We start from the raw sequence: 24191 nt of genomic DNA on the forward strand, positions 1-24191 counted from the left end.
ACATGTAAATATTACGTGGAATGTGAATTTCGTCACGTAGCTTTAAGACAATATTTTGTCACGTTTGGTGACATATCACGTTTGCCGCACCCAGAACTCATCCAAGTTTAAGTGGAATTTGACCAATTGGATTACTCATTTGGAACGGATAGACCAAAAAAGGTTAATTGTCTGCAAATGAGAGGTGCTGCCCATCGAACTCTGTCAGCTTTGGAGGCTTGTCACGTGACTACGGTGAGCGTGCTTTGCCCGTGTTCGAATCCTCCATTATTCTTGTCTTGTGCATTTATTTATGATGGATTTGAAAGGTTTGGCGTCGGCTCTGTGGCTTTTTCATTGCGTGGCAATTGCACTTTCAGGTAATCAATCAACATCTTTTTGCAGAGACTTGTTCACGATGAGAAGCTTTTTCAGATAGTTGGAATTGGTGCGTTGTACGCGGGAAGGTAGTTCGAACCGAACACACCTACCATTGGCCACAAATTATTGATTATTTAGATATTTACGTTAATAACTTGAGTACAGTAACCTGTGTTTAATAACCTAACTTATCAGCGAAATGCGGGAGTCGTTTTGACTGATTTTTTCTCAATGGATTACAATAACGACATTTTACAGTTCCGTACAGTATTGAAAATTCAGCGTCTCATTCTCAATTTAATGTGTCATCATTTAAAATATCACATGTGGTTCCAGCAGATATCGAACTTCATAGCTTTTACTTGCGGTTTTACAATCTTCGTATTTGCTAATAAAGGTTTTTTCGACGAGAGGAATTTTTTAAATTATGACGTACTCCTATGAGCTCTGAGCCGAGCTGGATGTTATTCAACGGTAATGTTTGAAATTTCTTGAAATTATTCTCAACTGGAGTGGCGATTCGAATCATCTCTTTTCCAATATCTGCTTGATGTTTAAATATTGTTGATTAATTTTAACGCTCAATTTATAAAGTTTGCGTTAAACTGGCATGAGAATTATTGATACTTTCAAACGGGCATCATGTACATTTGCATTATGAAACATGTTGGTTTTGACATATCTTACCAGATTGTTTTCTGATAAAATAATACTTTTGAGTTGGTAGTTTCCCTCGTATTTCTGAAGAAATCATGTGGTTTTGGAATGGCTGAACATGGTTTCCTTTCTTATCGTCATTTTTGTATTGCTTCCATGAATTATTCTGTCGAACTATTGATTCTGAAATTGAATGTGTTAATTGAATGAACTGACGTGACTCGCTCGCTAACAGTTTGAAAGGAAGCACAATTTATGGCTAAGCTCGGCTGATGTAAACAAAACTTTTGTGACTAATCTACTTTGTCTGTTGTTATCCATGTGAGCATCATTCTCATCGTTAACAATATTTCTTGTCGTTTCAACTTTCGTTTAGGTCTTTCAAAGTACATTTCGACATCATGTGAAAGTAACTGAAAACAAAACATAAGTGTCAATAGTAATTTGGAGGGACGACATATTTCTCTGCATTTTTTCATTTTCATTTTGTTTCATAACGCTACATTCGTGGTTTATTATGTAACAGTAATTATAGTAAACTACTAAAGTTTTTGCTTAGTTGATTTTTTTTGTGATATTTCTTTTCACAACCATGTAGTTTTTCTGAACTTCCTTCCATTCCATATTATTTTGTACTTTCGCTTTTTTCCAATATTAAGGGAGGTTGCTCCTTATTACCAAACTGTTGTTTTGGAGTCTCTTTAACTGTACAGCTATCCTTTTAGCCAAGTGTGTTTTATGTAACATTTCTCTGTCTGGTTCGACTCACATGTTGACAACCATATTTGGTAAATCAGGTGACCAAAACAGTATTTAAATACTGTCTGATGAGTGCGTAAGCGCGAAACTCGGAGTAACAGTGGATCATGTGTTGGTTTCATTAACTTCTCATGCACAGATTTTTGTTGTTGTTTGTTAAAATGGACAAAATCAGAAAAGGAAGTTATTTATGGAAAAGAAAAATAGGTGTCACCGAGCATTCAAGAGAGTAAAATCGCTGCGAAGTTCTCAAAACAATGGTATATTCGCATTGTCACATCATTGCGTGACATTTCAAAGAAGACCTGGGTACACAGCTATTCCATGATGCCACACGCTTTCACGTTCCATTCTTGTGGAAAATGTTTGCGGCCCTAGCATCGTGTTTACCTTCGTGGTCCGTGATGCATGACGTGCGCAAAAAAAATGTGCCGTAGCAATGGGCGCGAATGTCCCTAAAGTGCCTATGAAGTGAAAAATATCTTTTGCTTATTTTAAGGTGGCTGAACACAGTTTTTGATACCTATTTTTCGTTTATTTTTTTCTCTAAAACCTTTGTTCATTTGGTCACCAAAAATGGTAGCAAGCAATTTAACAACACAAACTTTGGTTTTTTCATAGTTGAGCTGACGTATTTGCTGTTTGCTATGGTAACATAAATATATATAAACAGGTCTTAAAAATCTGTTTTGTTTATTTGCAGAAAATCTGGTCATTAGAGTTTCTTTATAAGTTGCATGCAACAAGCTTGTAACGATGCTCACAAGTTAACACTATTTTAATAATAATTTGATAAAGAGATCTTTATCCCTTGTTGAAGGTTCACTGGAACATCTAGAATTTCCTCTGTTAAAGTTCAACTTTTTTTCAATACTCTAGTTACTTTTTTCTTAAAGTGTTATAAATTTGTGACAAATTCTAACGAGTGGGTCTCGAGAAATAGGTGTATTTTCGAAAGTGTGTTCCTAGTACTAAACTCTTGGGAACGTATATTAATTAACATCTGAAATGGGAAGACGACATTGAGTGCATTTGTACCTCTTGTTACGCTATACTAGCAATGCTTCGCAAGGTCAAAAATCTGTTGCCTTTCCATAGTTATTAGGAAAAACCTTGCCCAAGCACTTGTCTTATCGAAATTGTATTATAATGATATTCTTCATCACTCGTTACCGGAATATTTAACAGCATGTCTTCATAGAGTACAAAAGGCAGCAGTGCAAGCTTTGTCAATGGTAAATATGCAAATTGAATTGGTTACCGGTGACTGAACAATGCGAATGGCGTATACTTAAAAGTACACAGAGTTCATACAGCTCAGACTGGCCAAATTAATGAAGACTAGAGACTTGCTAATATAATCGAAACTTACGCTCCAGCAAGGGTATACAACTTCAAAGATCAATGATCGCCAATACGTTTCAAGATGAAGCTGCTAATTAACCGTGTGGCCATGGGCCGAGCGCGGTTCTTGCTCTGCACATTCTTTATTTTTTATTTATTTCGTTTTGTTGGTAAGCTGAACCCAAACTTCCACTCAGCCATATAGTCATGATCAGTGGGACTTCAAATGACGCAACTTATGATGTTTATTTGCCAAAAGCTGTTAAAACATTAATGTACTTAAAATTTTATGGATATTCTGCTCTTTATTTAAGACAAAATATATTGCCTTTCTGTGTCATTGAAGCGCTTGATTAGAAGCGAGTATTGAATACCTTAAAAAAAGCCATTACATCATTCATGGAATGTGTCGACGTTGCAACTTTCATTGGTAGGGAAATAACCACAGTACTAAAGATAGCCGTAGATAACGTAATTCTTGAATTATGTGACTCTAGTGACTACTTTGCTACCCCATTACTTATGTAAAAGACCAATTAAATTTAATCGTGATTTTTAATTAAGAAAGAAAGCTGTAAGATGTTAATAGTGTTATTGTCGTATCATTCATACCCAGACATATCCAAAGAAAGGTCCAGATTAATTAAGACCATTATGTCATCGGATATTTCACAATACCTATGACTGATGGTGCAATCGGAGTTTTCACAACAACTATAAGTGATGGTGCAATAAGATCGTGTGCAGTCGTGGTCAGTTGTGCTACAGATTGATCAGGTGATTTTGTGTCTATAGTCATCAGTGAATCAACAAGGACTGTTTTGGAATGTGCACTACGTTGCGACTATAGTGGTATTAAGAAAACAGATAAATTTTCAAAGAGCGGTCATGATAAGATCTAAAACATCTTCATGTTTATTCAATAACCTTCCCCTTTCCTTAAGAAACTGCTTGGACCCAATTTTATTTTTTAAGGAGACAAAGAAATTGCTAAATAAAGCTAGGTCCAGGTTATATTTTTTTCTTTCTAAATATCAATATTTAGCGTTTTTAACCTAGTCTTTTCTAAGTTTGTTTTAATTGTAATTAAGTTTAGTTAGATATTAATGGGGGAAGGGCCACCTTGTGGAAATGCTGTTAATAAAATCATTATTATTACAGGGCTTCTGATAAGATGCGGAAAAAAATTAAAGATTATGCGGAAATGTTTGGCCATATTATGCGTAAACATGCGTTGATTATGCGGAAATTACACTGGATTATGCAGAAATTTAAACATTAAATTTTATAGAACTAATGATTAGGCCCGTCCAATGTATTTACATGCTTATGGTAAATCAGGACTCAAAATTGCGACCAATACAGTCGCTTTTTGCGATTAAGATATCTGGCCGAGTCGCCAATTTGCGACCAGCATTCACCATTAAAATAAAAGGGTTAGTAATCGGCATTTTGCCGATAAAGCGATAAAAAAATATTTTGTCTCTTGTCATGAATTTTGTTTCAATTTGGAGATATGGAGCAAAATTGTGATGTGGTTGAACCACGATCCATTCCCTCGATTATTCACCATTTTCAGCGGTTTTTTACACATACGTATTGCGGGCTCTTTGTTTTGTACAACTTCATCGCAATGATTGTCCCTACTTTACCAGAGTTACAAATGATGCAATTTAGGTTGCTACGATAACTTGCGGCTAAATTTTCATACCTTGTATCTTTTTTAAAAATTTCGAGCCTAGGGTATGTTATGAAAACGGTTAACCAGAGTCCAGGCTCATTCCCGAAAAATGAGTGGAAACTGCTTACGAACTTTCATCTTGCAAACGAAATGGCATGTTTTCATCAATGATCAGGAAAATAAGCGTTTCAAAATAGTCAATCTTTTTGTCTTTTGTGTTTGTGAGGCTGGTATATAAGCAGCTGCTTTATCACTAATATCAGGCATTTCTTCAGTTTTATGCGGAAAATATCGTAATTATGCGGAGGATGCAGATTTTAGGGAATTATGCGGATCCGCATCACCGCATCCTGTCAGATGCCATGTTATTATTATTATTATTATTATTAATATTATTATTATTATTAGTAAAAGCTAATCTGCATTCAATCGCAATTTTTTAACTTGCTACTACTTACGCATGCGCTGCATTTAGCTGGGTTCTTTCGATAACAAAGAAAAATCTGCGAATTGCGGTGTTCTTTGCATCGTTACTTTTTTTTAACATACATTTCTCATAAAAGACTAAAACCATCATAACACTTAGTTCAATTATGAGGAAAAATAGTACAGATAGCGGAAACATTGAGCAAATAAACTGATTGCTGTTTTGAAGCCATGTCTATGTTTTTTTGCAATCCTTGAGCATGCACTGCATTGTGTTGGCAAGAGCGCGCACGAAAACTGTGTTCAGCCACCTTTAAGACCTTTCAAAATGATGAAGGAAGGTGTTTTATACTTTGTAATCCCTTCTCTCGTTCCAGATATATTCAAGTTTGATGATGTCACAAACTATACAATGGCTGTAATAAGTCCCAAAAATGGGAATATCTCCAATAATGTTGGAGTAATTATTTTCAAACTTGGCGCCAGTAATGTACATCAGATAAGGCACAAAGTAACACCACTGCATGTGTTCTTCGTGGTCTTGATTCTGTCTTGCAGTGGGTGTTCCAGTCGTGCTGATTTAGACTCAATTATTCTGTGGAAATTCATCTTGTTTAGTTGAACCAACAGCCTCTTTTGGGTGTATTTTGTGTCACATTAATACTGCAGTTGTCAGCTTGAAAATAGCTATTGTAATATGTCTTGTTGTACATGTAGGCTGCAGCATAGTTCTTACAATCCTTTGATACCCAATAAAACCACGGTACTTGAAATAATTTTTGCAGTAGTTTTTACTTTGTCTTAGGTTCAGCACTATAAAGACTGGGTTTTCTGATTGCAGTCATTTTCTTTATGTTAGAAATAGGATAACCATTGGGAGCAAAAACATAAAAAGGGAGATTCTTTTTTGTCACGGAGGTTGCAAACAGGGGTTTTGTTGCAAGATGTTCTGTGTGACAGGGGAGGCACTCGACAGTAGAAATACTGCTTATCTGATACTGGGCAATAAGAACCATATCCAAAGTAGTGACCATTGTGTATCCAGTGTATGCCAGTGATAGAGCTATGTAGTTCTCCTGCAAGTTAGGTGTCAAAAATAAGAGTATTAAGATCCTAGGTTTGTAGGACAAAGTAGCTATTGCACCACAAAGTGACCACACCTTGAGACGAACAGGAAAATTTACTTATTACTGAACTTCACCTCAATGAAAAACCACAGTTGACAATAATTAATTTGAAATCTTCTGATCTTCCTTTTCTATTTTTTTAATCCTTTTGCATGTGGTTTAAATTATGTGACTTATATGATCAAGCTGTATGTTGAAGGAAAATTATTGCTCTTCCGGTTCTTGTTTTCAGCATCTCGTCACTTTACTGGTGAGGGTTACTTGGAGTATAAAATACCACCAAAGGATATACCCATAAACTCTGACAAGGATGAATTACGTATTGAGTTCAGCACAGTACAACCCTCTGGTCTTTTGTTTCATACCAGAAGCACTGGAGGAAAATATGCAGACTACATCACCCTTGAAGTTGTTGGGGGCAGATTAAGGTATGTGAAAATGGTGACCAGCTTTGATTACTCAGATATTTTAACCTTATAAAGGCTGCTGCCTGACGGTTGCCCAGTGGCCTGGGGCGCCTTACAGACATGCAAGCACGGGAAACCAAATTTCTGAACAAGTAGCCCGAACGGGTGCCTAACTTATCACAAAAGTGATTCATCCTCACTTTTAATTAATTAATTCTGGGCTCTTGAAAAAATGACTTCGGCTACTAACTTTTAATGTTGGAAGCCCAAAGGCCTTTGGAAAAATTTTCTTAGGCAGCAGCCTTGCTTCTTTTTAAATTTAGAGGTTCAGCGTCACATCATTTTGTTGTTGTTTTTTAGTTAACAAACTGTAAACTTTTTGAGTTAACTAACATTAAATTATACATGTAGATGGGTTTGGTTTCTAAAGAAACGGGTGGCTGTATTGGTGGGTGAGTGGAAAACAAAGATTTGATGTCAAATGTGTTGATAGAGGGTGACAACGTTCGTTTAAAGTGGAGGTTAGTTGCCCTACTTCAGTGCGGACCTTCAATCAGCGTCAAAATTGTTGTTCTTATCCTTTAGAGTCTATTTCAAGCTCGGTATGAAAATGGTCCCCTCCCCCCACACCCCCGGGACAGTGTTGTGTTCGTTACTGTTTCCTACGAGCCTTGTCAACAGCGGTACAACATTGATTGGGGGGGGGGAAGAGGGGAGAGGGAGGGGTATCCCAGAAAAGTACTTTTTGGATAAGTTGTCTTAGCCAAACAATGAATGTGTGGTTGCCAGTGTGCTCTGTTGGCAACTGTCTCAACTCATTTTGTCGTCGATTGTTGGCCAGCCACCCAACCCTTCCTGGATGGGACTACTTACATGTATGTGTCCAGCAGTATCCACAACCCAGCCACGAGCCCTTGCACTGAAACTGGGGAAGCGGGAAGAGAAACAGTAGTAACAATCCTGGGCACCAGCAACACTGAAAGATAATTCAGTGGAATAGGAGCAAAATGAAATTAATAATAATAATAATAATAATAATAATAATAATAATAATAATAATAATAAAAACAACAATAATGATAATAACTGCCAACCACCCCTTTTTAGTACACATGTAGTATCATGATCTTTAAGAGAAAGGGAGGGACAAGGTGGCTTATATTATTGAATAGTTTTATTAAAACCTAGTATATTTGACCAAAACATACCGTATTTTACCCATGTGCAAGTCGACCTTTTATGATCTTAAAATAAGCTCCAAAAATCGCCGTAGACTTATCCACTGGCCAAGAATTTAGAGCCAAGTTCCAGCTAAAAAGTTCATTTAAAATTAGCATAATATTATTGTCTTGGGTGTAAGGAATGCAGTGGCTTTTCATTTGGCAACAAGAGACTTAAATGTACATGTAAACAATTCCAGTTGAAATGAAAAAGGATTAGGACTCTGAATGTTAAAGATACTCGCAAGCCTCTCACAAGCACAATAATTATTATTACTATGAAATGGATACTGGGAATTTTCAGTTATCAAAGGCGGAAAGCTCAAAAAGGCATCTCTATTTCTTCAATTTCGTCATTGTCACTCCCGCAAAACAGCGGGACACACATCTGGCTAAATAAAATGCTTTTGCAGACTTCGTGCTTGCGCGTTTCAAATCATTTTTTAAGTCATTTTCAAAGAATCTTCAGCCTCTGAGATGTTGTTCTTATCCTCTAAAGCCCTTCTATCCCTGAACAAAGGTTTGAGGTTTACATATTTGATTTTATGAGAGATTTTTCAAAACTCAAGGACAAAATACCTGCATATACATGGACCACTGAACTATTACATGTACTTATAATTGACAGCTTGAGGCTGTTATTTTTTGCCAATTTTTTCATGTTTCCATCTCCTGAAATTACCTCTAAGAATTACAAGATTAGTATCCCATGAACATTTAACAAAGAAATGAAGGAAATTGCGTTTTTTCCATCAAAAATGGATGGTTGACTTACACGTAGGATTGACTTACACACGGGTAAATACAGTATTTTGTCCTTTAAATGTTCAGAAGTTACAAGTGTATTGCGTGAATCAGAACAGGCATAATCCAGGCTACGTGTAGCCTCTTGATTATTGTCATGTTTTCATCGCATTGTGTATTCATTTACCCTTAGGTTCTCTGTGCGTTATGGGCTGTCAGATTATAGTGAAGAGGAAAGCCATGAGGTGTATTTAGGAGAAAACCTTGATGATGGCAAATCACATCTTGTTGAAGTGAATCATGATAAAAAGGTTACAACCATTTACCTTGATAAAACATCTGATTTGGAAAAAGCAGAGCATACATTTAACACCAAATATTTCAAACTAGAAATTGATGTTGCTATCTATATTGGTGGTGCAGCAGATTTTAAGTCTCTTCTTTCAGTGAAATCAAATGCCCTTTTCATGGGTTGTATGACGGAGGTGACTTTCAGGAAATTGATGCCAATCCCTGAAAAAGAGATAAATTTCCTGGAGAAAGGTGTGGCCACCACTTACCCTAGTTCCATGAACAAAGAGTGTGTAACATCAGCTTTTGCACCATTTACATTTAGTGCAGATGATTCTAGTTTTGTCTGTTCAGTCACTGGCCTGTCTGCAGCAAGTTCACTGAGTGGACGTTTCATGTTCCGTACTTACAAGGAGAGTGGAGTTCTCTTGAAACAAGTCAACGGTGACAACAAATTTGAAATTTCATACACGGAGCGTGATGTTGATTTGAAAGTTAACATTGGAAACACTGAATCCTTTTTAAACATCAATTACCAAAGTGAGTTGACAACTGTCAACAGTGGCAATTGGCATCAGGTGCAGTTTGTAATCTCTGGAGAGTCATTTGATTTAAGAGTTGGGTCCAAGAAAGACACTCGTGTTCCTTCTGTGTCCTTGCCAAGTAATTTCTTCAAGGGTGATGTGACTGCAGGTGGATTTGTGGGTTGCATGAATGAGCTCAAGATCAACGAAGTGCCTTGCAAACCAAATGAAAGATCACAAACAAACAAAGTGGAGATGAACGGCTGTAACGTCACTGATTTTTGCATCTTTTCTCCCTGCTTACACAAAGGGATTTGTGATCAAACAGGAAAGACCTTTACTTGTGGCTGTTCTGGAACAGGATACGACAAAGCAAATGATCCTCTCTCTGTTTGCCAGTTTTGTAAGTATTGTTGTACTGCACATGATAAATTAACCCTGTCATTGGGAAGTGTCCCTCCCATTTTTAATTTTTATAGTAAATGGCCCATATTGTAACTTTAAACTTTTCAGAGTCATCAGAAGCTGCTTTTTTGGGTTGAGCTAATTCTTGTTTATGAGGCTTAAGATTCACTTATGCCAATCTTTCAAATTAAAGTTGCTTTTCTTCTCAACTAATTTTGCCTTCTGATTTAAGGTCAACAGTCTCCTAATCATTGCAAATAATTTGCCAAAGAGATAATTATTGATGGGAATGATTATGTTTTGATATTGACTGTGGGATACTTGGAAAAAAAATCAAAGAAGTCTTTTGTAGGAGTGGAATCTACAAACTTCTGATAAGTTGTTTGGATCCTCTCCCACTTTGGGAAGTCAGGATGGCTTTGTGGTCATCAACCACGCCTCCCACCTCTGCGACCCAGGTTCAACCCTGGTCTCGAGGTCGTATGTGGGCTGAGTTTCAGTCGATCTCAATCTGACTCCGAGGGTTTTTCTCCAGGTACTCCGGTTTTCCTCCCTCATCAAAATCGACGCTAGATCAGTAACATCCGGGTGGATACCCTCGTATAGGGATAACCTCTGATATCTCTCCCTTTCATTGTATTGAATGAATAAAGTTGGTATTTAAAGTGCCCCTAACCCTTCGACTTATTTTTTTTTTGGTAGATTTTGACATCTTTCAAGAACTTATTTTCGAAAAAAAATTCAAAAATATTGAATACAGGCTTTTTTACGAGCGCTGAAAGTGGAGGTGGTCTTGACTATTTTTTCACCTATCGTTCGCATTAGTCCCCCACTCGGCCAAAGTATCGAGCGTGTCGTAAGAAAAGGACATCGTGCAAGCTTGAGTTGAGATGTGTGAAGATTAGCGGAGAACACAGAGAAAATGGTTGAAAAGTATTTTTAAAAGTATTAAGTAAAGTAAAGTATTTTTAAAAGTATTTTTATTAATAGAAATTTATTCAGTTTTAGATAGTCAGATACATATATATTTTTAAAATTGAAAATTTGTAAACTGAACACGTTTGTTGTTTTGTGATGTTTTTTATGTGTGTTTAATAATAATAAAGACTATTATTATGTTTATGGATGCAGCAAGTCTAACAATAAACAAAAAGGAATCAGCATGCATAAGATTCCACGAGAGGATAATTTGTCCAGCGGGGCTTATAGCGCGCAGAAAATTACAAATTTCACTAACTTCAAGTGCTCGTACAAAAGTAAGGATTCAATATTTGTGAAAAATTTTCGCGAAAATGAGTTCTTGAAAGATGTCAAAATCTACCCCCCAAAAAATAAGTTGAAGTATTAGGGGCACTTTAAGCCATAGTTGACTTGTGAGTGCCAGGCCATAAAACTACATGTAAGTTCATTTGTCTCTATTTTGGTAGAGGTAACAGTACATTCTACCACAACTACTGTAGGGTGGTGATATGAATTTAAATATATAACTAATAAACACTTGTTAAATTAATTGAGTGGTATCTGTTTAAAGGGGCAATTACCTTGGATGTGAGAAGAATTTTTTTTCAAAGGTCTGAGAAAGTACTATGCAAGTCGCAGTGACGGAGGACTGGAAAAAAAAGCAAACCTCTGGTGGCATGAGCCCGGAGTCTCAAAAGTTGAACTTGTTCCCTGATTGGATATTACATTACAATACAATACAAACTTAATTGACTGCTCCCCATAGGGGCTTTTCAGGGCCAATGAAACACAACAACAACAACTGTTAAGAATCCCTACTGGCCGGAGGCAAACGAGTTGGCTCTTTACAAGAGCAGCTGGGAAGTTGAACCAGGGACTACCAGGATCAAATTCAACGAGTGGTCAGAGCGCGTCTTGAACCCAGAATTTCCGGATCTCAAGGCAAGTGCCCTAACCACTGGGCCACACTGCCTCCTACATCCGACAGAGTTTCTGATCGGATAAAGCAAAAAACTGGTTTTCGTCAAACATGCAAATGTAAGTGTTGCGTGACCTCGTCCTGAGAGGAAAATCATTCTCCTGAGCCACTTCAAGAGAAAGCATTTCAGCAGGACGAGGAAGCTTACAATATGGTCCATGTGCTGCTTCAAACGCCTCCACATACAGAATTTAACAAATTGGTGCCAGTTTTTGATGCGTCTGACCAGTTATTGATCATGAATTTCGTCCTAACATTTTCAAAGTAGCTGTGGATCCATGAGGCGATAGCCGACGCATGAATTTATAATTTATGCGATAATGACGCGATATTGCTCACGTCAGATTGAAGTTTCTCGCATTTTTGTCTTGCGTTCTTCTAGTGTTTTGACTTAATTTTGACCGCTCTGCCTTTTTGTTGTTGTAAAAAACTAATTGATGTCAGTTTTTCATGCGTCTGCCCTGTTATTGATTCATGAATTTCGTCATAACATTGTCTAAGTAGCTGTGGATCCACGAGGCGATGGCCGGGTGGATCCGGTGAAAACTTTGACTGTGTTCTCACATGGTTTGACGAGAAATCTGAACTGACTCTCTGCATGGAACTGAGGCTCAGGGCTCGTGCCGCCACAGGTACTTTTTTTCAGTCTGCGGTCATTGCCTCCGACTCGGTATGTACTTGGTGTATTTTGTCATTTAGTTGTTATCTATTGCACAAAATTATCTAAACATGGTAAAACCTTCAGGGTTAGCGTTAGGGTTAGCGTTAGGGTTAGCCTTAGGGTTAGGTTAGGGTAATTGTATAATTACTGAACGTTTTATTCCTTGTTTAAAAAAAAATTTGAAACAATAGAAAAAGAGACACCAAGTACCTACCTCCAACTCGCGTAGCACTCTCTCAGACCTTTTAAAAAAAATTCCTCTGGTACCCAGGGTAGTGTGCTCTATGTAATATTGCCAAAATTAACAGCATATTGATTGTTGAGTTTGGCCCATTATTTTGTTTAGCCAGTCAGAGAAGGGTGACGTAGTATATTACCAAGTCCGTTTTGTTTGCTGTCCTGTCTGTGTGTATAAATAGAGGATATTACATGGCGGCGCGGGGATACAAATTTTATTGTTGAGTGCTGAAAGTATCTCCCTCGAGTGAGCGAAGCGAACGAGTGAGAGATACGTTCAGCACGAGAAGATAAAATTCGTGTCCCCAAGCGGCCATGTAATGTTCTGTTTATTATGTAGATATTGATGAAATGTCTAGATTTAAAACAACTTGTTTTATTCATTTCCGAAATGATGAAAAAGTGTTCACCAACCACTAAAACACACATGTTGTGTAACATGAAACAAGATATGAAAGATATGAAAAACAAATCATGATAACGTAAAATTTGCAATAAAAATGTTAATGTGGTAGATAAGAATTATATTAAAGCACAAAAGTATCGTACAATGAAGAGGAAGCTCACGTTTTATTGGCTAATCGTGTTCGTTACCATGACGACAGCTATATCCTCACATGTGAAAGGTAAAAATGATACGTTCACTGCGCGCGGTGAAGATATGATTTTTTAGTAAAAGGAGAAATCCTGGTATTTCATCAGTATCTATATGATAAATAATAATTATTGTAGAAGGCTCAATATTTAAAATAATATTATTTTGGACCTCCTTGCAAAGCCTACTTAATGTGCGACAAAGAAATCAGAGTGTGACTGGTTAATGCAGTCTTGGTAGCATAAAAAGGATTTTTGTCAAAATTTATTGAATTACCGGTACAACACTGAGTATTCCATCATTGAATGCATGTCAGTGGCATTTAAATGTATTTCTGCACATGCAGTGTGACATGAATGGTTTACATATTTTATGGTTTTATGTTTTCAATAGTGTGTTTCCTTTGTCTCACCACTTTCACATTGGGATAGGAAAAAAGATACCGTAGAATTCCAAAAGTAACGGCCCCCGACCGCAACTTTCGGGTTAAACAGGCATATAAGGGGTCGCTATTTTCGGGTAGTCGTTACCTTCGGTTTGTTAAAAGGCGTTTGTAATTCGGTAGCCATCTCACGCAAAAGGGACACGTAACTTGAGATCAAAAGTTCAATATATTTAGTTGTTCAGATTAAATGCTGGTTACGCAACCAAACAAAAACAAACTGTAACAATTTTAATGAGTTTCTAGCTTGAAAACGCGCAAAGGACATATGTTTGGACATATGTACTTATTGACTGAGTGGGAGGGCCGGACGGGAAAATATTTGGCCCGAGGTCATGGCGTACGCACCGAGCGCCAAGTCCAAGGGCCAAATATTTTCCTGTCTGGCCCGACCTAAAAAAAATATATAATAATAATAATCCTTAATTGACCGCTCCCCATAGGGGCTTTTCAGGGCGAATGAAACACAACGGAACGATGGAACAGAACAACAACAACTGTTAAGAATCCCAACTGGCCGGAGGCTAACCAGTTGGCTATTTACAAGTGCAGCTGGGAAGTTGAACCAGGGACTACCAGGATCAAATTCAACGAGTGGTCACAGCGCGTCTTGAACCCGGGATCTCCGGATCTCAAGGCAAGCGCCCTAACCACTGGGCCACTGGGCCTCCTCCAATTTGCCTAAACTCAGTCAATAAGCATATGGGCTCTTTGCACTATTCATGAGCACTCAGAATTTGAAGTTTGGACAAAATAAGTAACAAAAATTTACACAGACAATTTATCTAATATGTTGATTGCATTTGCTTTTCTGGCTGTAAATAACTTGGATGTTTAAAAGCGACGAGATTCTCTAAAATAGCATCGCACGGAGCAGTAGGTGTTAAAAATAAACGAAGGATCTCTAAGGTTTCTGGCTTTGCTTAGTCCACTCAGGTTGTTCCATCCGCATTACGCATTACGCATTACGCTTATAAACAGTTATTCGTTTTTAGTTCAGGAAAACTGAGACAATTTGCCGTATACCTTACGGTACCGTATTGGGGTTTTTCCCACGTTCCAGTTGCTGTATTCCAGGAGACAGTTGTTTGATATTTCGCTGTAGTTTTGTTAATCAATCGATCCTCTCGTACGTTGTTACATCAATGACAATACAATGCAGATTTTATTTTTTGTCATCATTGAAGGGGCCGTTACTTTCGTGGGGACCGTGACTTTCGGGGGGGGGGGGGGGGTGGGCGTTACTTTGGGGATGCTACTGTATTCTACATGTAAATAACGGGAATTAAACTCCATTTCATGTAAGGTTTTTGGTTTAGAAGACTACAATAGGATAACTGGCCACTTTTTTTTTTCTTGAGTGAATTGGAGGAAATATGTTTTATGGGAAAAATATTTATTTTGTCAATAGAATCTAACAGAGTGGTACAATTTCAGTTTTTCTTAATGCCACACTATAAGAGTCAATCAAAATATTATTTTATTCTGACAAATATCAAGCTCTTCGTCATCGACACTTTTTCTTTCTAGCTGAATTTCAATCCACTTGTGAAATTCTGGGGGAAATTTATCAGGGGCTTACAGATAAGAAGTATACCCTAGATTTTGATGGATCAGGACCTATCAAGCCTGTTAAGGCTTTTTGCAACTTTACGGCTGACCCACCAACCACACAGGTGATCTCTAAGAACATTGGTATCAAGCTTACTCCAACTAGTCAACCCAACTCGCAGAGAATATCTTACGAACCAAGCTTAAAGGCGGCTCAAGCTTTGGCCAGACGGAGTGAATGGTGTTATCAGCACGTTGACTTTGGATGCAGGAAAGCAAAGTTACTCGACGTGGCCAGTGATCAGACGTCGGGCGTTTGGGTGTCATCTGATAGATTATACCGGAATTATTGGGGTGGTGCTGAAGAAGGGTCTCAGTCATGTGCTTGTGGCAGTGAGAACCCAAACTCTTGCGTGGATCGCAATAAAAAATGTAACTGTGATGCTGGGGAAAACAAATGGAACAGCGACGAAGGGTACTTGAATTCAACAACTCTACTTCCTGTTGTGGAGGTTCTATTTAAAGGTGTCGTACCAGATACGGAGGCAAACTACTCAGTAGGCCATCTTTATTGTGCAGGTGAGTACATGTACGGTAATTTAATGAATGCCACATTTTCAATGTAAACTTTGTTGACAAGATGTTCTGTGGTGCATTTATCAAAATACCCATTGGTAGCAATGATAATAATCAGGCCACCTATTGTGTCGTTGTTTTTCTTCTGTATTTGAAATCTTACTGCGATGTGATTCTGTGAAATCTCGCGTTCAAGCGCTGAGCGCCAAACTGCATTTTGGCTTCCAACAATCAAATTTCCGAATGTATCCGGGAAGATCGACTCTGCCTCCAGAAAATGAATGGGAGTTATTATTTAGCTCACAGCTCGAATACCATTATGATGTATTTTTATAGAGGTTCTTCAGTTAAAAGATTCGTACAGATCCATCGCTTTCCATCGGCGTTAAGTTCGCATGTACCTTGGGAACCAAAGATGCTGATTGGTAGGTTATGTGATGTCGGCAATTTTCCCTTTCGTAAAAAAGCGATGCCATTTGGATAAGACTTTAATAGAACAATTTTCACTGTTAAGTTTGTCGTTTGCAAAGGAGGAAAAGAAATTATTAATCTAGGACTAGATTAGCAGCGTATGACACTTTGAATTTAAAAAAAAACTGAGAAAAAACCGTACAAAGAGTTGAATGAACGATGTCGAACTCGTTCTGTGGCTTAAGAATGCACTTTTCACGGCTTTAAAGTATTTAAAGGACGCTAATCCTAACAATTTAACTTTTTAATTTTAAATTTATCTTGTTTTCTTTGCACAACGTAATAAAAGAAACCAACATATGTAAATAAAATAAGAATAGAAAATAAAGGGAAATGACAAAACCACGATACTATTAACAAGGAAAGAAAGAAAAATTGGTGCAAAGAGGAAGACTAGAAAGGAACTGACGAACCATTCGAGCTAGTCCGCCTTAAAATACGTTACGAAAAATAATAATAAATTAATTTTAAAAAAAGGAATAAATTCTAGTGTAAGATATATATAATATAACATTATACCCATGAGGCCTTTGGATTGTTAGGGTTAAATGTTTTATGGCTGTAATAAACATTACAGAGTTTTTTAAATGTTGGAAGGCTACAGTCACGTTTTCCCATCTCTTCAGGCAGGTTATTCCACAAATAAGGTATTCGATTAAGGTAGGTGGCCATAAATAATTCCGTCTTAATGCATCAATCAATTCCAGCGGTTGCCCATCCCCCCCCCCCCCCCCCCCCCCGCGGGGCATTAGCCTATCCCGGGGCGATCCCCGGGCATTTGACACACGTGTTTTCGAATTAACATGGAAGAGTTTATCGGAAAGCCTTCGTTAAAGACTGGCTTGTCCGTCACGGACTCGAAAAACTTGTGGATGTTTTTAAAGGTTTGTTTTCTCAATTTTAGGTATTTCTTCATTTACACTTGTAATTATATGACGTGAACTAATATCACAAAACAATCACTGACGTGAAGACTGCGTAAACACGACTACTTCGCATTTCGCATTCAAAACTAGCCTAGCAATTTTTAAATTCATGAAAGCGGAGTTATATGAAACACTGAAGGGTTGCGAATTCAAATGATGGGATCTTCAAGACAGATCTTGCGAGCGTAAAATGCGATGAAAGATCAGTTAAGAGGTCAGTTAAGAGGTCAAACAAAGTAGCCTGCGAATACAGGCGCCTATTGGAAGGCGACGATCTCGGGGGCGGGGCATTTGCCCTCTTTCTTCGTCCCCATTTAAAAAAAAATATGCTAATGCCCGGTGGTTAGCCCGGGGGGGGGGGGGGGGGGGGGAATGGGCACTGCTGGAATTGACTGATGCATAACTGAGTTTATCTTGAGTTTGTTGCTCGTGTACGGCCTCAGCCTTTCGTCAGAACAGAATTCAAAATATTTACTGGCAAGTGGATTAAAATCCCCACTCTTTAGCTTGTAAAATGTCGTTAGATCTTTAACTCCCTTCGATAGACCAATGGAAGGAGCTTGAACAATTTATTGAAAGCTAACCGAATAACAAAGGCTTGGTTACAAGGAATGGCATCGACCGTCAAAAATGACATCGCTTGTGTACGAAAGGGAAATTTACGACGCGCAACTCGACGTCGGAAGTTAGATTGATGGAAGCCAAAACGCAGTTTGGCTGTTGGTGCTTGAAGAGAAAATTCCGCATAAGTATGAATGTTGAGGTACAGTAATTCTCTGTTGTCATTCCGGAGTAGTCGACGTCTTTCCACCAGAAGTGAAAATTTAGTACCGCGATCAAAAAGTCTTCTTGTGTCTGTGCATTGCTCTCTGTGTGCAATCTTGAATGCCTGAAGTCCGTATATTAGCAAGGAAACCATTCAGAACTTTCAGAATTTTTCAGGCTTCTCTACGCAATTGCGTTCATAACTGCGAGGATCATAGCTTCATTTGATAGTAGATATTGCAAAGCGTTAAGGCCAAGTAAATTATACAGGCAACAGTTTCCTTCAACTTGTCGCACAACACTCGCTTTGCAAGTTGAAAAACTTTGTTGCTCGTATTATCATTTACATTTACGTTGCCAACCTGTCACGCAACAAAGTTTGCGTCAACGTGTCAAGGGCGGTGGCTACTAATTCAAAGGTATTTTTGCGCGGTTTACTGAATATGCGGAAAAGCAGATCTTAACAAGTTTTATTGAAATCCAAAGAGAAAATTGGGGGTAACCACGCATTTTTCAAAGATAATTAATGGACAATATTTGTAAAAAGCTTTAAATTACGAAGGTATGTATGGCGTTCTTTTCCAAATTGAAGCTCAAATATCTCTGAAAAATGCGTGGTTACCCCAAATTTTCTCTTTGGATTCCAGGAGCACTTATTAAGTCCTGCTTTCTTCGCATAGTTTTAAACTGCGGAAAAATATCCCTGTATTAATAAGCACCACCCATAGGAAACCCGAGTATCTCGAGATGCGCAATAGCGTATGCGCAAGAACATTAGTAGGCACCGTCCTTAAGCTCCACTCACCCGGAAGGTATTTTCAGGAAGATCCTGCTGCATCCTATCGAATTGGAATTTAGAGACGTCGGTGTTTGAGGAGAGGGGAAAACCGGAGAACCCGGAGAAAAACCTCTCGAAGCAGAGAAAAAAACCAACAACATTCTTAACCCACGCATGGCCACGTGTCCGGAATCAATCGAACCCAGACCACATTGGTGGGAGGCGTGCACTACAATAAACCAGCCCTGCTCCTTCCCTGTAGCCGGGAGTTGATTTACTTAACTGCTTCAAAAATTTTCCATTGGAACTGCTGGCCTTCATTTACCTTTTTTTTTATTTCGCGCACCACCGCCGTTCTCAAAGTGCGAAGTTGTCTTTTCAGATCGTTTCGGCGATAGTTCGCGTAAAGCGTTTTCCTTGAGCTCCTTATCCCTGTGGTTCAAATTTGATGTTTCCCATAGGCAGGGAAGGGCATCTAGAGCTTTGTAAAGACTGAGGTTATTTTCGTCTGACAATTTTTCACCCTCGTTTGCACACAGGATTTTTATTTCTCCGTCAGCCTTGTTTGTTTTTGTTTTTTTTCTCAATTTGGCGCGACGTCGCGCTTGTCAGCGACAACCAATCACAAGTCCCATTGCATCAATTTGTTGCCAAAATTCAACTTGCAAACACCAGTCTTGTGTGACAAGTTGAAGGAAAATTTTGCCCTTATTACTTGGCCTTTATGGAGAAGTAGTCGATTTAGCGCCATATAAATGTTCATTGTCATTGTTATTGTTATTATTATTGACACAGGGAGCAGAGCAGTTCCTTTTCTAACTTAACCATTTTTTATATTTAAGACACCCTGAACTTTTTTGCTGTTTTATTGTCTTCAGGTGAAACCAGCAACACTGCAACATTTGTAAATGAAGACGGCGTTATTAAACTCAAGGCGTGGTCTCCGCCATCAGATGGTGTTATCTCATTTTTCTTCAAGACACCATATGACGAAGGAATATTGTTGTACAATGGTGTCGATGGCAAAGATTTCTTCCAGCTTGAAATCTTTAATAAAACTACAGTTCGTCTCTTGTATGACATCGGCAATGGTGTCCGGAAAATTGAACTGAGTTTGAAAGACCAGCTAGTGAATGATCGGTCCTGGCACTATGTCGTAATCTATCGCAACATGAAAGTCTTTGGGTTGAAACTTGATAATCAAGAGGCCCAGAACGAAAATCCATTATTTATGAAGAGAAACTTGGACGTGAACAAAGAACTCCACGTTGGAAGTTACCCTTTTGGCCCGGCGCAAGGTTTCGTGGGCTGTATTCGTGGACTGGTGAGTCAAAAATGTCTATTCTCAAGTGTTTCTTTTGAGTCAGAGTGAATACTTTAAACCCTTGCATGCCAAAACAAATGAAGGAGAAAAAGACGGGTACTTTGCAGGAACTCTTATCGCTTGTTTCTCTTGTTCTCATCAGGACATTAATGGTGAAGTTCAGGATTTAAGTCAGCTGGCTGGCAAGTTTGAATATGTGGCTAGTGGCTGTGGGAAAGCATGCGAAAACAATGCTTGCAAGAATAATGGAAAATGCCTCGACAACTATAATGTTTACTTTTGTGATTGCAGCAAAACGCCATTTTACGGTTACTTCTGTCATCAAGGTAAGCTGTGTTGTGTGAGAGTACTTTGCTGATTATCAATTGCTACAAAATACTGTGTGGAAGGCGCGGTGGCCTCGTGGTTACTGCGCTCGACTCCGGATCGAGTGGTCCGGGTTCGGGGCCTGGCCGGGGACATTGTGTTGTGTTCTTAGGCAAGACACTTTACTCTCACGGTGCCTCTCTCCACCCAGGACGAGGTGTATCAATGTGTACCGGCGTAATGCTGGGGGTAACCCTGCGATGGACTAGCATTCCATCCAGGGGGGAGTATAAATACTCCTAGTCACTTCATGCTACGGAAACCGGAGATAAGCGCCGGCCTGAGGGGCCTTCCTAGGCTCGTAACAGAGACTTTGCTTTTACCTTACAAAATACTGTATTAACAGCTGATACGTTCATTCCCCTTCAGTGACTCATTTTTGAAAAGGACCGTTTTAAAATTACAAAAGCGTTGTTGGAAACTTCAGATGGCTTTCATCTTTTCGTTTTTGTTCTGAGTTGGTTGAGCTGGAGTGATGGATTTTGAACAAAATGCTCGCACGTTGTTCTCCGTGCTCTTTATTGGCTTGAGCTAGGCGGCCAATCGCGTCACGCGCGAGTGTGGTAACTTACTTTTGTGGGGTACTGTATATCCTTTAGGTAAAGTTTATCGTAACCGTAAATGGTTGAGGCACACAACAGTGGCATTTGCTGTACCGCCCACTTTTGACGTGGTAATTGAGAAAAGGATTAGGGGACATTGTGACGCCGATCAAAATACGTTGTCACAGTCGGGCTTGTGGTTTAATGTTTGCCGCGCTACCGATGAATAACCTTGTCATAAATTCGTTTGCTTGCCTAATTTTCCACTCATGTCCTTCTATCTACTTTAAACTTGTTGAAACAGCTCCACACTTCGGCACTCAGTTGTGCTAGCTTTGTCCTTGACTTAAGGGTATTTCTCTGTTTCTCACTAAACTAGCTGTACGTCAGCAACAGTTGGACGATCTACTAGTATCACCGATTGAGACGAAGTTTTCTTCGAGACGAAGTTTTCGTTCTGGTCACACGAATTACCTATTCGCATCCGATTAGTTCGTAAGAGAAAAGAATTGATTGCGGAAGAAATTCTAATGAAAATTAGTACGTTTATCGGGAGCGTCTTCTCGGCTGACCGCAAGTCATTGGTGCTTTTGATTTTTTCCATAAACAATGAATTGGGCAAACGCTACTGTTTGCTCATGCACCGAGCCGTGAAACTACCACTTAAAAGTGGTCAAAAAACCACTGCTTTTTTTTTCTTTAGATTTCGAAAGTGTCATTGCTTAACCAATGAATAACCAAAATGACTGGCTACATTTTGAGCTTCGATTTTGATCCAAAGGCTGTTTACTTTCAGTGTGAGTTTTGGATTTCACGGTCCGTCATTTACTCACAAGTTTAAAATTTCAGCATGTAAATGCAACTTATTATATATGCAAAACACGAGTTTAAATTTCCGAAAGCCCGAAACTCCCGTGTTGCATATTAATTCAGCCGCGTACACACGCATTGCATTCTTAAACTGGTGAGTCTTTGACGTCATTTTCTCCTCGATCCAGCCTTCTCAAGATTTCAAAGTTAGTAATGGCGTACTATTAAATAGGAAAATTCCAGTTAAAATAGACGGGTGTCCTTTTGAAATGATGGCTTAAAACTTGGGTCACTTAATGTTCGGTTAGCATAGTTTGAAATCCAAGGGAAAAAAAGAATTGATTTTTTTGATCATAGTACCCCTTTTACCACCGTGAGTAATAAATGATTAATGACAATGAAACAAATCGTTATTTTCGGTGTTTCAGATAAGGGTGCATCGTTTGTCAATCAAGACAGTGAGTTAATCTACACCTTTCCCACGAAAATGGATGTTTCCAGTTTTGACATTGTGGTTGGTTTCAAGGTGGGGCAAGACAAATCATGCAGTGGTGACATAATTCGACTTGAAAACGAAGATAATTCCGAATATTTCCGGCTTTCGCTCATCAACGGGAAAACACTTCAATTTAACTTTGTGCGTCCAGGAGGTGCTGGCTCTTTTACAATTGATCCACCACCAACTCAGGATTTCTGTGATGGGATTCATACATTTGCCTTGAGTCGCCGATATAAGGAAGTCAATTACACTGTGGATGGTCACAAAAGGCCCAAAGATGAGAATCAGAGGTTGGATGGGCTTTTTGTGGGTATGAATAAGATAACAATTGGCAAGCAAGGGGACGGCGGTTTTAAGGGTTGTATAACCGGTGTTAAGGTCACGCGACAGGGAATTTCTTCCAAGTCGGAAACAGTGGAACCCATCAAGGCATGGTTTTATGATGACAAGACGGATGGATTTACCGTTAAAGGTATCTCGCACAACGACAAGGAAAAATGTGCTCCCGAGCCAGAGGTCCCCGAGATTCCCACACCACGCCCTGTTGGCGGAGGACTCGAAGTGTCGACACTTCGGAGTACCACTGATCCAAAATTGAAAGCCGAGGATGACAACAAAACCGCTATTATTGTTATCGTTGTGCTCATCCTGGTTCTTCTTTTGGTTGTTTTGGTTATTGTCATTTACTGGTACTGGGCTCGTCACAAGGGGGAATACCACACCCACGAGGACGATGAAGAACTGAAAGGTACTGACCCGTACATCGACCTCACAGCACCAAGAAAACCACAGGGAGAGGAAACTGAAAAGAAGAAAGAGTGGTACATTTGAGTACTTTTAACTTTGTAGTTTAAAATTGTGCTATGCTTCCTCTGTGCTGAATCACCACCAGCGACTTAAAGGAGGCAATTTTTTCTTTCGCGTTTTTCCTGCGGCTGAGCCAATCGTGAAACGATGGTAGAGCGCGAGTCACCCATATTTGAAGGAGGGGCTGTTTCCGCTCGCTTGAAATAATTAAAAGAATACTGGCTATGCAGGCCAATGTATTACTACAGTAACCAAATTTGTTGGCTTTTTTTAGGAATACCCTTGGTAGTTACCATTCAGGCCCGGGTTGCTGGAAGCATGGTTAGCGCTAACCAGGCTTCGAGCAACCGGCCCCAGAAGTGTTGGCCTTTTTAAGTAGAGTGAAATATTACATTTAAAGTTAAATCGCGCCAGTAGGGCGTCTTGGAACCCTTCATTGTCAAAGCTAGTAAGAATTGGTATGACCAAAATCTTCTGTAATGAATTTAACGGTGACTGTGGACTGCGAGCAAGCACGGGATGTTGGCACATCCCACGCGCGGCTTGCGAGCAATTCACGAAAGAAGACGCGAGGAAAGTCAAACTTGTTCCGGATGTATGTACTTTTTAAGAGTGTTTTGTAATATGGTGGTAAGTTAATTCAAGACGTGGAATGCTGTTATCCACTATTTCTTTTCCTAGTTGCTGGTGCTGTCAAGCTAGACTCGTGTATCCTCGTGGCTCGTGCAAATCTCCCACAAGCGACTCCTAGGGCCGAGTCAAATTTGGCGTGTTCTCGTCGGTTACTTGTTTTAAATCAGCTCGGTGCTGCCTCGAAATTTTATAAGGCATTCCGTATTGCAAAAAGAATATACAATTTTAAAATGAATGTATTGCGTAATATTTTTAAACTGTCTCCTGCAACAATCCATAAGGTTAGAAAAAGAAGCAAATGTACGAAGGTAACCGGAAAGTCAC

General features: G+C 39.0%; 1 protein-coding gene across 1 annotated transcript in view; it reads left to right on the forward strand.

Moving 5' to 3' along the window:
- The first annotated feature begins 200 nt into the window (after positions 1-200).
- Positions 201-24191, forward strand: part of LOC138044078 (EGF and laminin G domain-containing protein-like) — a 25362-nt gene continuing 1371 nt past the window's right edge. Inside the window, exons 1-7 of the mRNA XM_068890710.1 lie at positions 201-359; positions 6587-6782; positions 8919-9943; positions 15350-15949; positions 19765-20210; positions 20353-20536; positions 22357-24191. The exon at positions 22357-24191 is cut by the window's right edge and continues 1371 nt beyond it. Of these exons, the coding sequence (XP_068746811.1) occupies positions 293-359; positions 6587-6782; positions 8919-9943; positions 15350-15949; positions 19765-20210; positions 20353-20536; positions 22357-23258 (3420 nt within the window). The 5' untranslated portion in view covers positions 201-292 and the 3' untranslated portion in view covers positions 23259-24191. The remainder of the gene's footprint in view (positions 360-6586; positions 6783-8918; positions 9944-15349; positions 15950-19764; positions 20211-20352; positions 20537-22356) is intronic.

This window comes from Montipora capricornis, chromosome 1 (assembly GCF_036669925.1).
Source record: "Montipora capricornis isolate CH-2021 chromosome 1, ASM3666992v2, whole genome shotgun sequence".
NCBI classification, from domain to species: domain Eukaryota; kingdom Metazoa; phylum Cnidaria; class Anthozoa; order Scleractinia; family Acroporidae; genus Montipora; species Montipora capricornis.